Here is a 16,319-nt window from a genome sequence, read left to right as displayed (position 1 = left end):
TCAGTCTTTCCGGCCGCTGCTTTTTGTCACTCCTCAGATCAATCTTTGGATCAAGAATATATTATATTAGTCAGGTTGTCATCTGAGCAAAACTGGCCAAAATTGGGCAAAATTTCCCCAATTTGTTCTTCCTGCAAGGTTGCAGGTACCCAGCAGTAACTAATTCATAGAGAATTTTTTAAAATCCTTATTCCATTTAGTCAAAGACACATGTAGCAATACACCCGTGAAGATGGTTATAGTCCTTATTAGCTTACTGTAATCATCTCTGAATACACTTAAAGATCTGCCATTTTTATTAATAACACACAAATGTTTTTAACATTACATCTGTTACACATGTAGTTTTTACACACTAAACCCCTCCACTTGTCAGTAGTTGTCAAAATCATACCATCCTTGTAAGAACCTCCTACATTCCCACAGGAAATCAGAATCACCCTATCACTGGTATTTTCCTACTTTAAAGGTTATATGGAAAATATATTGTCCATACAAAGCAGGATTAGAAGTCATGTTGGAATATCTGGATAACTGTGGCATTTGGAGTAACAAATCGATGATGAAATCCAACAGCATAAAGTGCAAACCCATGGAATTTGATTTAATTAGTCCTGTTGAGTCAGGTCTTAAGTGGGGATCTCACCTTCCTTGGTTGCTGCCTATAGCTAACGAAGACAGAGAAGATACTGGAAAAGGAGGTCAAATATAAAAGGACTGAACTGCCTACTTCTCTCCAAAATCTACAAAGGAAATTTAGGTCCTCACCACAGACAATTCACACCTACAGGTGGGCTCAATCTGGGCTTTACAGATTAGCATCAATGCCAGCTGCTACCTGGAACCTCAGCTGTTAGAAACAATAGAGGAAGAGAACAGTTTGAACATGTTAATTGATCCAGGATGACTGCTGGCCACAGTGGTAAGAGCTGTGCAGACTAAATCTAAGAGTATGTCAGGAAGCTACTTCGCTCAGGAACATATAAATATTTATGTCATGAGGTGCTGATGAAAATTCGCATTCAGTACTGTGTTCAACTCTGGTCATCCATATAAAAAAAATAAAAATTAATGCCAATTGAAACAGAGAAAGAGAGAGCTGCTAGAATGATGACAGGAATAAAGAATGTGGCTTGTATAGGTCAGCAAAACTAAGCCAGAGAAGAGACAAACGTGCTTTGCATAAGCTCATTAGGGGAAGAAAACCCTAAAAAAGTATTTGAGCTAAATGCTAGCACTAAAGCAAGAATAATGGAAGCATACTGGAAATTAAAATTAAAAGTTGAAAGAGAAGTACTTCTGGTATGAAAACAGCCAGGTTTTAAAAGAAGTTAGTATGGTTTTGAAAGATACATATGTGAAAGGTATGTGGCTGCTCATAACATGAGGCTATGGAAAAGGATGTCTTCGTAGGTATTACTGCTTTTTCCTAGATCAGGACCATAATCCTACAACATTCCAAAACAGAATTTGGATTTTGGGGGATGGTTATGAACAGCTGAAAATATGACAAAATATTTTAAAAGTTTTTATGGTAAAGTTAGACTGTATCTGCACCGACTGGTCCACATCAACCCAAGTCTATATAGCCTGCACTTCAGACTTGCTGAAAACTTGGTTCTGTCTGCATCTGTCCATTTAAACATACTACAATACTTCCCTCTTTCTTACAGCAGCTGTTTTAAGAGACATATATGAACTACATTGCTAGCTGCATTTACTCAGCTTACACTACATATTATTTGCCTATATCAGATGTTTATATAAAGAAATAATATACTTTAGGTATGTGTAGTTTATTTGCATTACATTTATAAACTCTTCCCACTTACTGAGAATTATTTTTTCAAGCACAGACAATATTGAAGTACAGTTGAATAGATGGCTACCTTCAATTCTTAGCGAATTTATAGAGAATAAATCCATTTTCTAATGCTGTATCCAGAAAAAGAGGTCAGGAGATACCTGAAGACCAATACACGTACATCTTATTTTATCTTAGAATGCATTATATTGAAATACATATTGTAATTAATCCCAAGAAATTAACACAACATTCCAAGTTCCAAAACCAAATAGTTTTACCTCTTGTTTTGTGTCCCTTTCCTCTTTTTCAATGAGTTTTCCTTTATCTTTTGCAGTCCTGTTGAAGAAGAGAACATCAACTTTATTGGTTAACTCAGAAGGAAGCATTAGTTTTGGTTTGGTTTTGTTTTCTGGGGGGGTTGTTTGTTTTTTTTAAAAAAACAGCTCTTTTTTCCTGAAAAGGAAAAAATAGTTGAAAATTTCCAATAAACAGAAATATTTCTACAAATACTTTTATAGATCTACATTTATGATACAAAATGATAATGAAACAGCCAAGTGATTAATCAGCTAAGAACTGCAAAAAAACTTGTCCAAATTTAATGCCTATAATTGCATCAAAACAGAAGAAAAAGGAAAATGGAAAAAAAAACTATTTAACCCACATACCCATTAGTTGTATTAATATCTACAGCAAACTGGAGGTCAAGATCAGGCTGGTGTAATGCGCTCTAAAGCTATAAATCACAGACTGACATTCAAACCTGTTTTTTCATTCAGGGGTTTTATTTATGAGGACAATAAATCAGGGTCAGACAGCAGGAGAAAATAAAAAACCTCTGCTCCTTAACAATCTACTTAATTATTTTCTAAGTAGAGTATCAGACTTCAAGAAGAGAATGTTCTACTTTTCAGGTAAGAGGGTATTCATTTATACTGCCGTTGGGACTGATGAACATAAGAAAAGGCAACAATAAAAGCAAAAATATGGCTGCATCCTCTCATAACAAATCAGAATGATTCAACATTGACAGTGCTTGATGCTGAACCAGTTTTGTGATATCCCAATAACCCATATTGCCTTCCTTGCCATTGAGAAATGGCTAATTCCTTTTTCCCAGCTATGTACAAGCAATGACTCCCCCACAACACCCCATCAACAACAGCTTCAAAATATAACCTGTGTATTTGGCACTGCTTGACACAGTTAAATGCAGCTGCTAGAAAGAATCTCAACATACATATTCTGAAATATTTTTTTTCCTTTGTACAGAAATACACTTCCACGAAGACCAAATCACTATGACTAAAGTGATCTGTCCCATGCTTAAGAAACAGTAGTAATATTTCGCCAATAGTGGTAGTGACTTTATCTCTGCCAGTGTGCCCAGTAGCCAGCATGCCAGTCTTCTATTTAGCTTTAGCTAGGAAGCTAAATGAGGGTTTACAAATAAGAATCATGACTGACAACATACTCTGAGAGTTACACTTCAGAAAGCTGCATAGGAATTTCACATAGCTAAAGCACTGAAGAATGGAAAAAGAACTATAATATATGGAGATCTTCTGTAAGATTTTATATTTGCTAGTAATAAAACTTAGAAATATAATCCTTAAATTTTACTGATCCTACTGAGAATTAGCTGGACCTTTCACTTTGACATATAACAGTAAACTTGCTATATATATCTAATGTTTTAAAGACCATCCAGGGTAGAAACTAAGTAGAGGTACTAAAATTAAAATAAGCAATATAAGAGAGTCCTATGTAGCTCATCATGAACCTTACGTGTGTCCACATGACTGCTTAGTGAATTTCCAGGTGGTACATACAGCATTTCTGCATCCCAAACTATATATCCAGATTAATATATATGTAGTTTGCAAGGACTGCAAAGTATCTTATTATCCTGACATAGAAAAACAAATGAATACCAACACATAATTTTCATATGAATCCTCTTAGAGACAAAACACAAAGGGCCTATGAAAAAAAACATATTCACCCTAGATATTTGAGATCAACAATTCATGCTTATTGTTTTGGTGGTGACTGAATCTTAGTAACTACCATACAGTATATACTTATTTTAAAGCTCTGAATTTACCTTACATGCTGATGGCTCACTACTTCTTGAATCCCCTCCTCTTTTTTGTATTCACTGTTCTGTAAAAGAAGTCATGACAGTCATGTGTCAGAAATTCTGGGAGGAAATATGTATATGAACCTGTATTAGCAGCAATATTAAACAGTAAGAAAGGTTTCTAATCAATTATTTCAATGACATACTATTTTTGTATCAGTCATTCCTTGTAAGAAGTTCTCTGTATGAACTAAAATGAGAATAATCTCCTCCTTACAAATATAATAAGCAAAGAAAATAAACACCCATAAAAGATACATAGTGTATCTTTTATGGGTGTTTATTTTCTTCTGAAAATATTAAATACCCGGGAGTGAAGTTTGGCTACAATCCCCTTCTGCAGTGCATTTCAGAAAGGAAACAAGAAGGGATCTTGAGACTTCTCCTTTGCTCACAAAATCTTACAATGCTTTACCAGAGTAAATTCCAGCTTTTTTATAGGATACCTTCACATTACCATATTAGTAAAAAAGGTTAAAAAATGCTTTGGGCCCAGTGTATACTGCATAAATTGTGAGCACAGAGTACTTTCCTAAAAAAACCCTAGGTATGGCTGAAAAAATGATTGTAACTAAGGGCTGACCTCAGTAGGCTGTGGCCAGCCTGTTTCAAAGAATGGTATTTTCACAGTATGGACTGTAACAGTTTATACCAGTTGGACCTAGGGAGAGAGAACATTGTCAGGTGCTTTTAGTCTCCAGTATAGGGACTTGACTCTTAAATTCTGTAGTATGAAGGTTTGGCTAAGTCTGGAAATGTATTCAATAGATTGTTTAAGAAAAAGGTGCTTTTCTTTATCCATGAACATCAGAAAAACAAACGTAACTCTGAGACAGAAGTATCAGCATCAGTGCGTATGCTCTGTAACAGCTACTTCAGTTAATTTCCAAGGAAGTCAAACCTTGAGTAAGCTCCTGAAAGACTTTTGAATTCTGCTGCACAAAATCAGTTACAGCAATCACTTGCAGTGGACTTCTACACTGAAGGTGCCCAGTATTTTCACTGAAAAAGTATTTCTGAACTTTTATTTGAGAAACATGTAGATCTTCACTCCTTAGGCAGCAGAAGAAACTACCCCAGACCATCTGAATGGCTCTATGTTCCATAAAACTTACCTGATTTTAAGAGTTACAAATTACATTTCTTCTCTCATTCTGGTAGAATGAGTACTTGCATTATAAAAACCAGTTAAAAATTCAAAGTTCTAATCAAGTCTCTAGGATGGAACATCATGCTCTGTGTTAGGAACATGGCTTCAGAAGTACAGCCAAAACCCATAAATATAAGGGAACTACACTCACATGCCTGCTTCTCAGTTAGATATCCATGCTCTCTTTGTAGGCGACACCCAAACCAGCTTCTATTAAAATAATATTTTTTTCCAATAAAGGCAACCAATACATTTTAATAGACCTCCAGCCTAATGTCATCTCCACTTCAAAGTGTTAGTCAAAATTTCAAAAGTCATAGCAATAAAGAATTGTATGAATAAAAGACATTTCTAACATATAGACAAGTTTCTAGTTTAAATTTCACGGAAGGAATCAGCTGTGGGTTACGATACTTAAATGCAGGTGTAGTATTTTAATCTACCACTTTACCCTCAAATTTAAGAAAGTGTTGTCTTAAAATCCTAGTATTTTTATTATTCACCTTATTAATGACTATGTATCAATAAATAAAGTAAGTTATAAGGTAATGTTTTGAAGACTTAACAAAACTAACCATTAGATCACGCTTCTTTCTTTCATTTTCTCTACTTTTTACTCTTTCATTAGCTTCTGCTGGTTGCCCTTCTCTGTCTCCAAGGGAAGATCGCTCTTTAGATCTCTTTGTTATTAGTTTTTCTTCCTCTTCCTTTTCGTAACGTTTATGACTTCTGTCTTTTGAAAGCCTCTCTTTTCCTGGTCTAACAGAATGTTCTTTTTTTTCTCTGTGTCTTCTTTCTCCCTCTTTATCCAACTCTCGATCTTTCTGTAACTTGTGTACACGTTCAGCTTCTTCAGCTTTGTAGGCTAAAATTTTGTCAATGCTCTTTTTGGTATCATTATCCTAGAAAGAGAAAAATAACATTAAAGAGTTAAAGAGTTCTCCAAGACTGTTTTATCTTCACAGATTTATCCATTGTTGGCCATAAGTACCTAATCTCTTTCTGCCACGTGGATCTTTCAGGTATTTTTTAAAAACTCTCCTACAATGGCAACTTTCAAATTATCCTATCAGTTGAGATTCTGATATTTCTTCTGGGACATCGCATACTTTGCTAGAGAAAAGTCTTTGGATCATGTATTCTTCACACAAAAATTTAGTTCTTTGTTTACCAGGTGGTCTAACATAAAATAGGACGTATACTTGCCAATATCCTTGTAATAATGGCATAAATGGAAAACTTTTATGTAGCTGTACAAAAATAAAGCACTATATGTTATGTAAATATGATTTTACCTCTTACTTTAAAAAAAAAAATGAAGTATCTCCTTAAAATAGAATGGTTGGATATATTTTGTTGTGTTTTGTATACTTGTTATGACCTTACTATATACGCATCTTGTTTTCTTGGGAATAGGAGACTGATCCAGTTTCTTCATTACACAATTTTATCTTATTCCATTATGAAACACTTCCTTCCTTGCCCTTCCTTTACCTTCTTTTCTGTATGTCTTCTTTCTTGATCTTCACTTCTTGTTTTCTCTTCCTCTAGAAAACATACGTATAAATTAATGAACAAGTTTTATTATACTCAAACTCTGTACATAATTAACACTAGCATGTAGAAAATACGGGTTTTCTAAAATAAGAGCTTTCTAAAAAGAACTTAATATTCTGTTGAAATTCTCTCTCCAACGCTGGTTGCACCTTTTTCTTTCCTAATGAATCCCTCTGTTCTCAATTGTTTGTGTAATGGTAAGAGTAATGACACATGCTAAGTTCAGCCATTACCCTACAACTTGGAAATTCAAGTGCATCGCGCAGTAGAGAATGTCTAGGCAGGAAGGTATTTACTCTCTTCAAGATGACTGACCAGCAAAACCAGTGACATTCACCCTCTCTTCAGAGGAACGGAAACAAGCACCAAAGCAAAACTAGGTTACCAGAAGATTTCATGAAGATATATATTTCAGTAGTTACTCACACCTGCCTGTCTTTATTTTCTCTGTACAGATGGGGTATGGTTTCAGAGTATTTCTAAATATCAAATATATCAAAGTACAACAGCAACCCAAAGTAACCTACCCAAATGATGCCTGCTTTCTCTTCTTCTGTGATGTTCTTTACCTCTTCCTTCAAATGATTTTAGATTATTTTGTGTATCTAGTTGCTTTATCTCATGTCTTTTATGCTTTTTGTCTCGTTCTCTATCCCTTTCCCTGTCTTTGTCTTTTGATACGCTGTATCTTTCCTTCTCCAAACTTGACTCTTGAAGCTTATCTTTGTACCCCTCTTGGTCTCCTCCTCTCTGGTGCTCTTTCCCCCTTTGTCTCTCTCTCATTTTGTCCCTGTCTCTTTCACCAGATTTAAATACATCTCTCTCTCGCTTTCTTTCCTTGCTCTTCCCTCTGTCTTTGTGCTCGTGTTTATGAGTGTCTGTGCCATGAATAGAGTTCTCTTTCTGTAGTTTCTTTTCTCTGTGTTTTTGGTCTTCATTTTGACTATCTGGTTGTGATGCCTGAAATAAACATTTAAAAAAAATTAACACCTTATAATTCAGCAATCTATTTTGATACAGTATATTCATATAAAAAAAAAGTTAATGGCTTGCTAACTGTGAATTTAATTTCCCAAACTGTATTAAAATGCTTATATATTTCTAGGCTTACTTTGTAAAATTATGAACATTATGTCTGTACTTATTTTTTAAAAAAATAATAAATGAAATAAATAACAAAGTGTATTTTCTATGTATTTGAAGATAATTTGGTAAAAAAAGAAAATTTACTGTGGAACTGTGCATTCTGCTTAGAGCTATGTTGAAAAATTAACTAAGCATCTTAAAGATGTTAACTCATGTAGACAGAAACTTTGCCATCTTGTAAAATACATTGCAGATATAAACAACATGATAGATAACTGGGCATCCTGCAGCTGCCTTTAGAATAGAAGATGAGCTTTTACTTCAACAGAAAGTAGCATATAAAAACTGTGCAAGAAAGTTTTTGGCCTAGATCCCTCAACAATGCAACTATTGATATATTTTTCTAAAGTCATAAAAATTCATATTTTAACCTTCCTGAAGCAAGTAGCACAACTCCCACTGATTTCACTACATCCATGATTTCAGCTATTTTCTCAATGCAGAACAAACAGAACTTGTTTTGATTAGTCAGTGAGTAAAGTGAATTAAACTTTATCCATCTGTTTCACTGCCACAGAAATGAAAGTCCAACTTCACCAGTTCTGTTGGAACTAAAGCATTTCAACTCAAATTTGTTTGCTTTAGTCTACATGGAAGTAGTGGAAATGTTACTGAATGTCTACAAAATACAAAGTACTTATACTGGCACTGAAATAATGGGGAGCTTTGAAATGTAATTGATAGAAAGCCATGTAACAGATTAACAAGTAGGATGTTTCAGCTTACCAAAGGACTAATGAAGATCTGCACAATACATAGAAAAGAAGATATGTATTGGAAAACAGCATTTTAAAAAATATAGCACAAAACTAGTATGAATATCAATGGTGTAACTGACTGGAGCCTGAACGTCTATTTGACCAGCAGATAAAGTAATTAACCAGTAGAAAAGCACATGACAATCATGATAAGATGATGATAACAAATACAATACATAATATTCATGTAGGAAAGTGGGTAAGCATAGATAAAGCAAAGCTGCAACTTGGATTTGGGCAGCCAGCAAATCAGACCCCATTGCGTGCTGTGTTATTACCATAACAATGGCATTTTTTTCATTTACCTAACTAAGAAATCTGTTGAGTAATCTTATATGATTTGTATAGCTAGGAACAGTTGAGCAGGCCAGCCTCTCAACACCTTTGGACTAGACAGATTCCAGAGCTGTGGCAACAAAGTTAGCAGGTAGACATTAAAGATCTGTACTGTTTATATTCAACGATGCAGATTTAAAGTGTCTGGTGTACCAAAAAGCCTTAAAGAGCTACTGTAGATCCCACAAGGCAGAGTTGCTAGTAGAACAAACAGCCCTGTATGTCTAGACCATCAATAAATACCACTGCTATAATGTAACTTAACATTAAAACTAGCAGAAATAACGTAAAGTCACCCTAAGATGTTTCCTAAGTTCTTCTGACTTCCAAGTATCTTCTTTGGTTCTTCTCTAGAACAGAAAAAAACAGAGTAATCAATTTGCAGAGAAGCAAATAATTTAAAAACAAATAGTTTTCCAAAGGAAAGCATCAAGGTGTGTATATATGGCAAGTACCACTGGATTTTGCAATGTAAACATGAATTTGATTTTGCCCTAATATGCTTACAGCATACCTGATCTGACTGGACCTGAAGGAGGCCTGAAGCTCAGACTTCTGCTGGGTTATCCAGCTCTGTACACACATGGCAAGCAATTTTGAGGTCAGTGCCTCCGGTAGATAACAATGTGTTCCTTCAAGAAAGACTTAAAATTGGTCTTCCAGTGACAGAACAAATGGGTACACAGAGTCAGGCCACTTTTGGAAAGTAATCAATGTATCAATGTCATTAGGTTCAGCCTCCTGGCTCTATTAGATTCAGCTCCAAAGTTCTGGTCCAAGACTTACATAGGTGAGGTTTTTAGTATCTCTGAGGTTGGAGGTTTTCTGGCCAACCTGGTTCCTGGGTTTGACCACTCCCAATGAATTAAAAACACTTTCCTTATACTAACTCATCATCTCACTTGCTGATAGGGCCGCTACCTTCTGTACTTTCACTGTACTTCTCAAGGAGTGTGGCTCCACCTTTTCCACACGTCCTCTTTAGATGCTGGAAGTCAGCAGTTCGATCCCCTCTGTTTTCTCTAGCCTGAACAGCTCCTTAGCCTTCCTCCCAATACATCAGGGCACCAGCCCCACAGCCATCTCAGGGCCTCAATCCAGAATCTTTTTAGTACTTGGGGGCCTTAACACCAGACATAGTACTGCAGACAAGGCCTCACAAGTGCTGAGGAAAGGAGAACAGTCTTCCCTACGCCTGCAGCTACGGTCTTCATGATACATGTAAGCGGTATGTGGTTAGCCATAACCACCTGAAGAGCACACTGATGTTTCTGTCCACCAGGACCCCTAGATCCTTTTTCTGCAGAACCACTCCCAGAACCCATCCACACGGCAAACAGGAAATACAGTATTTTCCCCGTAGACACGTCATTTGAGTCACATCAGACTCATCCGTAAGAACAATTTCAAGGGATAAATAACACTGGCAGTGAATCTAAAAATACCATGACAAATGTAGTATTTTTTTTTTAAGCAGTACGGATCTGACATAGCCACAGCACAATTTTGTTAGGCTACAGCACAATTCTGTTAGGGTTTTAAACACTAAAAGTTAAAAATAGATTACTGTGCATTTCAAGTGAACTAAGGAAGCTTCTGGCTTAGTAATTGCATGCATCTCAAAAGATGCTGGCACTATTTTTCAATCAGCTGTCAGTTAATATTCTACAATGGTTCAGACAACATGTGTAAGCTGACTGCTATATGAAATATTTGTATGTAGCACTGAAGAAAAAAGTTAAAAGATAATGAAAATATCTTTTTGGGTATGAAAAAATGGAGATTGTTTCACTAGACTTCTCCCTAGTTAAATAGGTTATATTTCTGCTTTCGCATGTGCAGAGTTATTGCCCTTAACTGCTTGGCTGCTGCCAAAAGATTAGACTAAAAAAAATTGTATTTTTTGAGATCACTAAAGTAAATGAGGAATTTTAATCTATGGAACATTTTTAACTAGTTCACTGAAGGATGATGACTATATTCAAAGTGACATGACCAGGCTATACTTATTTGCAAATTTAGACTTGATGACTAAAGATTAACAACATAATCACCCATAAATAATTGAACGATGAGCTGCACTGGTGGAAGAAAATAAAACATATGGTGCCCATATTTTTTTTTTAATTCATTCTATGGAAGCAGCATTTTAGCAGCATATTTTCTTAATTATTCTACATGAAAAAATTGTCTTTTCAAAATTAGATCTTACAGAAGATTGTAGTGGACTGGTAAACTTCATCCAAAGTCAATCAGAAGTACCAAGAAGGCAGCTTTTGCAACAAAAATGAAGTGCCCTTTCTTCTCATCTTTAAGTAAGACAAAAAAGCACAAATATTTACTGCTGTAGAATGCCAGATGAGAAAGTAAAATCAAAGATCATTTTCTTGCGTAAAGCTTTAACACAGCCTAAGAAACTCAGCAGAACTTGTGTGAGGGTAAGATGGAAGGATAGATACGGATGGGAAAAGAACAGAATGCTGTATTATAGTCTCAAATAGAAACCTATTTAATATTCCTAATAGATATATGATTATGTTTTGGTTTTAGACAGTATTTAGGTACATATCAGCAAAGACAGACAGAATATTAATTATATTAATAGCCTAAATCCAGCATAACCAATAGACAGTACTAGCTACGGTAGTCTGAGATCTATTTCAAAACTGAGGCAAAAAGCATGCAGCCAACATGTAGAGATGATTCTCTGGTGCCCAAAAAGGTGCACCTGCCAGTTTTCTGGGGTCTGCGGTTTTCACCTCACTAGAATCTGCTGGTTTTATACATGATGTTTTTCCACTTAAGTCTCTGCTTTTGCAGGAGATTAACAAACTAACAAATTAAAAAAAGAGAGATCTTTTATAAAGCTTAAACAAACTCAATACCTTAAGACCACCGTCCCTCTGTAAGAAATCACTGTCCACACAAAAAATGCTTAAACAAACTTAAAAAATTTTATTGAAGTTTCTCACCTGTCTGCTAATTTAGAACTCCTAACAAATTTATTGAAGTTTCTCACCTGTCTGCTAATTTAGAAGTCCTTACATACTCACTTAAATCCAGATTAAGATTAGTTATTTAAACCACACTGGGGTTTAACTTAATTCATCCACTCAAGAGCATGGGGAGCTTATCAGCTGACACAAAATGCCACAGATTTACTAAACTCAAAAAGTGCTATGAAAATTTTTAACATTTAGGAATCTGTCCTTTAAACTAAACAGTAAGTATGCTGTTTTATTAAGTTAGTGGAACAAAAGATCTTCAGATAAACTCTTCATGACAGATCAAAAGGGGTTTATTCACTCACAACTAGAAAGATTGGAGGTTTTCAGAACTTAATGTTTTGGGTTTAACCAAGTTAAGAACTTGGTTAACTATGATTCTAAAGAAACAGATGTAGAAAAACAGTAAGAGAAGTTTCTGTAGTTTTTAAGCCAAAGTACTTTATTGTTTACATATAAATATTTGTCTTTTTTTATTTCCAGTAAGAGTTGCCTGTTTGGAAGCCCTCAAACAGGTAAGCAGCACAAGTGATAGACTTGGTTTAAGAGAATTAGAAACAGCAAAAGGAGGCCTCTCATACAGTGTGGCTGTTAGTATGACTGCCTTTGGGTCTTTGGCAGTCTTATATCAACGCACCTGAAAAATTTTAGATCAAAGCCCCATCACAATTCACTAACTCACCTCTTTTCAGTGAAGAGTTTATTCATGTACCACAGTTAGTGAAATGGTATCTGAATTAAAAATTTTTAGAGTGGTCCTAACATACTCCTTCACATATCCTGCCCAACCACTCTATTTCCTACTCCATGTTCTATTCAACAAGACCACAAATTGATTAGCTGTGAAAACCAGATCCACACAACAGTAATAAAAGTGATCCAATACTTCTGCTTGTCCAAATGAATATGTAACACAATAATTGATGTTAGCATGTCTATGTGGTTCCGTTTCCTTTATTTTGGAGCTCTAGAAGCTTTAGGTCTTTAGGAACCCACGTAACTATTGTGTAATGGTTCTTTTTCATAATTTAAAACCATTACACAATAGTTACGTGGGTTCCCAAAGACCTAAAGCCCAACAATTAGCGGTTACAGGAGTATCAATTAGTAAATATATTTCACCTACAGTCTGAAATATTAACAGCTTTGGCTATTTTCATAAATCACCTATCATCTTCTGCAGAAAGACCTGTGGCTGGTGCAGCCTCATCCTTCTGCTGTAGAGACATGAGGACTGACTTCCTTACAGCCGCTACTCGGTGGGTTTCACCGGCGCCCTGACAGAACAAGGGGCCTGGGATTGCCCAGGGGGGCCCCCGGGCCGGCAGAAGGCACCCCCGGGCCGGCAGAAGGAACCCCGGGCCGCTCCCCGCCTTGCCCCCGCATATGGGCTGGGTAAACGCCAAGGAACACGGGCGGCGGGCGGGTGAGGGGACGGCTCTGGCAGGCGCCCAGGAACCCAGGGCGTCAGGGGAGGCCTCGCAGAGCAGCCCGGGCCGGGCGGCGGTCGTGCCCCACTGCCACCGCCCCCCGTGCCGCCTCAGGGCCCTCCCGACGCGGCGGGGCAGGGACGCGGCCCCCGGCGCGATGTCCGCAGGCGTCAGGCCCGGGCGGCGCTGCCAAGCTCGCCCGGTTCCCCTTCAGCGCAGCGGCCCCTCACCTTGTCACCCTCCATGGCGGGGACGGGCAGGATGCCGCGTCCCGCCGCCACCGGCCGCCTCCAAGCGGGCAGGAAACCACGGCAGCAGCGTGCGGGCCCGCCTAGCAACAGGCGGCGAGGGGGAAGCAGCCGAGCGGCCGAGCGATGGATGAGCGGGGGGGCCCGCCGGGCCGGCAGGCGGCTGCTGCCGCGCGGGGTTGTGGGAAGGGGAGAGGCTGCCCGCGGTGGCGGGGGGGGTTGTATCGTGGCGCAGCGGCATGGACCCCGGCCAGCTCCAGTGGGTGCCCGTATGGCAGCGGGAGGGTTTTCCTCCTCGAGGTGGTGTCCGGCTGAGTTTCCTCAGGTGGCGGGGCGCTGGGGAGGGCCCGCGGCCGCCGGGCGCCATCCTGTGAGGCGCGGACAGGGCGCTCCCCAGGCTTCCCTTAGAGCAGTGTTGTCTCCTGAGCACTGCTGACCTTTGTAGGTTTAACTGTGTCATGAAACCATTCTTAATCATAGTTGGTTCCCTTCTAGTGAAGGCATGCACAATTACTCTGGGGAAAAAAATGGTAAGGATAAAGATGATGATGCGTAACCTAGTCTGCCAGATTACCCAGATGCGAGGAAGGTATGAAGAGTAGCTGTGGAAATAAAAACGTTAATAATATTACCGCAGTAACAAATACCGGAGCTGTTAACACCCGTGAAACGACGTAAGCGATGATTGCCTGCAGGAAAGGTGTGTGCTGTTTTCACAACAAAAACAACCTATTAACGTGCAATTTAAAAGACTGGGTGAAGATTCCTCTTGGCAGTTTTAACTTTGTTGCCTATTTTTTCAAGAGTTGTTTGGGTTTTTTTGTTTGTTTTTTTTTAAAGTATGTAACTGTTACTACTAATGTTTTGGTAAAACGCAGAGGCATTTTTGCATTTGAGGAACGTTCCTCCTGCCTTAGTTCAACGGGAATTTGTGCCACTGACTTCAAAGAGATAAAGTTTAACCCCTTACACTTAGCCTTAAATAGTCAGTTGCCAAATACATACAAAGCCTTCATACAGTTGCTTCTTACTCAAGTTTCCAGAATAAACTAAAAATGCTGTGAAGTTGCTTCACTGTCTGGACTGTGAAGTATTTCCCTTCTTAACAGAGCAGAAAAGCAAAGGCAAATTAAGCATGCAATCAGGAGGGAAAAAGAAACCCTCGATATTTTGTTTTGAAAAACCAATATACTGACAAACCAGCCTTAACTGTAAGTATGACCTTTAAGGACTAAATTGCATCCACTAAATACAAGCATCTATGAATATTTATTTATAAGTATTCTTATGAATTATTTAGCTGCCTTTGGCAGAGCAATAATAATCTATAAGCATTTTATATCTTCTTCCCTGAAGAAATAAAAATGCACTTACAAGCCATCACGGATTAACTCAAAGAGCTCTTTAGGCAAGGGGATGATGGCATTATAAACACATGGAACTAGGCATCTGCTTAGTAAAGGATACTCTGCAGAAATGCTGTCCTACATATAGAGGCGGAAGGACAAAAACTACCTTCAAGTACTCTAATCCAATTTTGGTTTTAATGACAATATAGCAAATGCATATAACTAAAACTAGCAAATGTGACAGTGATACCAAAGATCAGACAGGAGAGAAAGGTTTTTTTCAAGTGCTGGCCCTACCATCTACTCTTTAGAACATGCGTATGTATTAGTTACCAAAAATCCCGCAAAACCAATTTTGGCTGCCAATAGCTTTTTCTTACACCTATGAAGAGTCAGGTAGCCTTATGGCAAGAGGAAGTATTACAGATCTGGGAAGGCACCACTAGAGGGTCTGGAAAGAATTTTTCAAACCTTAAAGCCAGGGATCAAACTGAAGTTTAACTGCTGCATGAGAACACAAGCTGGAATAACACCTTTGGAATAGCAGAACTGAAATTTGTGCATGTTTAAGTATTCCCACCATGTATTAAAATAAACTACCGTTTCTCACCAATGTAGGGGAAAAAGATCATCAGTTTTACTGTTTTTCTAAAAATGGGTGTTAGAATCATATGAACATAGACAATAAAATGGCACATATCTGTTGTATTACTAGCATAAAAGGATGCCCTAGCTTTTCTTGTAAAGAAAAGTATTGTAAACAAGGCTTTTGGTAGCCCTGGGAATTTTAATACCATTTTAGCTTCTACATGCTTTTCTCTTCTCTGGCTTGGTATACGTACCTTCTTCTTCTTCACCTGTACTGTTATCTGAAAAACAAGAATATAAAATCACTCAGCTTTTTACATTCTGTAGTAATAAGCTATTTTTTGTCTTTGGATGTTCCTCTAAACCCTGTGAAGCAATACTGCGTTTTTCTTCGCCCCTGTATGGAATGACTCACCACAGCATTACACCAAAAAATTACTGGAAAATATCAGCCCTCATAGGGACAATATGACAACCCTCCACTATACTTAAAAATTATGATTCTTTTATTATTATTAAAAAAAAAAAAGAAAATAATGCTTTTCTTGTATGAAGGAAGAGGCTTGTTAGGATCTACACTTTGTAGCTATATTCCCTTTTTTTAACCAATTCCTGCTGAGGCCTTATGAAGATGAGATGCATAAATGACCACTTGCAAAGTGTTCAAAATCCTTATGTTGGTCAGTCCTCCAGGTTCGTAAATAGAAACTGCAAAACTGTGGATCTCAAGTAAACTATGCCTTTAGTTTTGAACTATAACTTGTAAGAATCTCATTAGGGGGGAAAAAAGGAGATGATTATG

At 37.6% G+C, this 16,319-nt stretch overlaps 1 protein-coding gene across 2 annotated transcripts in view; it reads right to left on the bottom strand.

Moving 5' to 3' along the window:
* The window catches only part of DYNC2I1 (dynein 2 intermediate chain 1), a 34,501-nt gene extending 20,810 nt beyond the window's left edge, over positions 1-13,691 (bottom strand). The window contains exons 1-8 of one of the 2 annotated variants that reach the window (XM_055709218.1): positions 13,563-13,578; positions 11,110-11,206; positions 9,194-9,247; positions 7,185-7,617; positions 6,595-6,647; positions 5,676-6,002; positions 3,915-3,973; positions 2,086-2,143 (exon numbers count right to left, since the gene is read on the bottom strand). In XM_055709218.1, the coding sequence (XP_055565193.1) occupies positions 2,086-2,143; positions 3,915-3,973; positions 5,676-6,002; positions 6,595-6,647; positions 7,185-7,617; positions 9,194-9,247; positions 11,110-11,139 (1,014 nt within the window). In that variant the 5' untranslated portion in view covers positions 11,140-11,206; positions 13,563-13,578. Of the gene's footprint in view, positions 1-2,085; positions 2,144-3,914; positions 3,974-5,675; positions 6,003-6,594; positions 6,648-7,184; positions 7,618-9,193; positions 9,248-11,109; positions 11,207-13,562 lie in introns of both variants that reach the window. The other variant, XM_055709219.1, reaches the window with a different exon arrangement.
* Positions 13,692-16,319: the final 2,628 nt, after the last annotated feature.

Source organism: Falco cherrug, chromosome 4, assembly GCF_023634085.1.
Source record: "Falco cherrug isolate bFalChe1 chromosome 4, bFalChe1.pri, whole genome shotgun sequence".
In the NCBI taxonomy this organism is placed as follows: domain Eukaryota; kingdom Metazoa; phylum Chordata; class Aves; order Falconiformes; family Falconidae; genus Falco; species Falco cherrug.
This window is presented reverse-complemented; position numbering and strand designations above follow the sequence as displayed.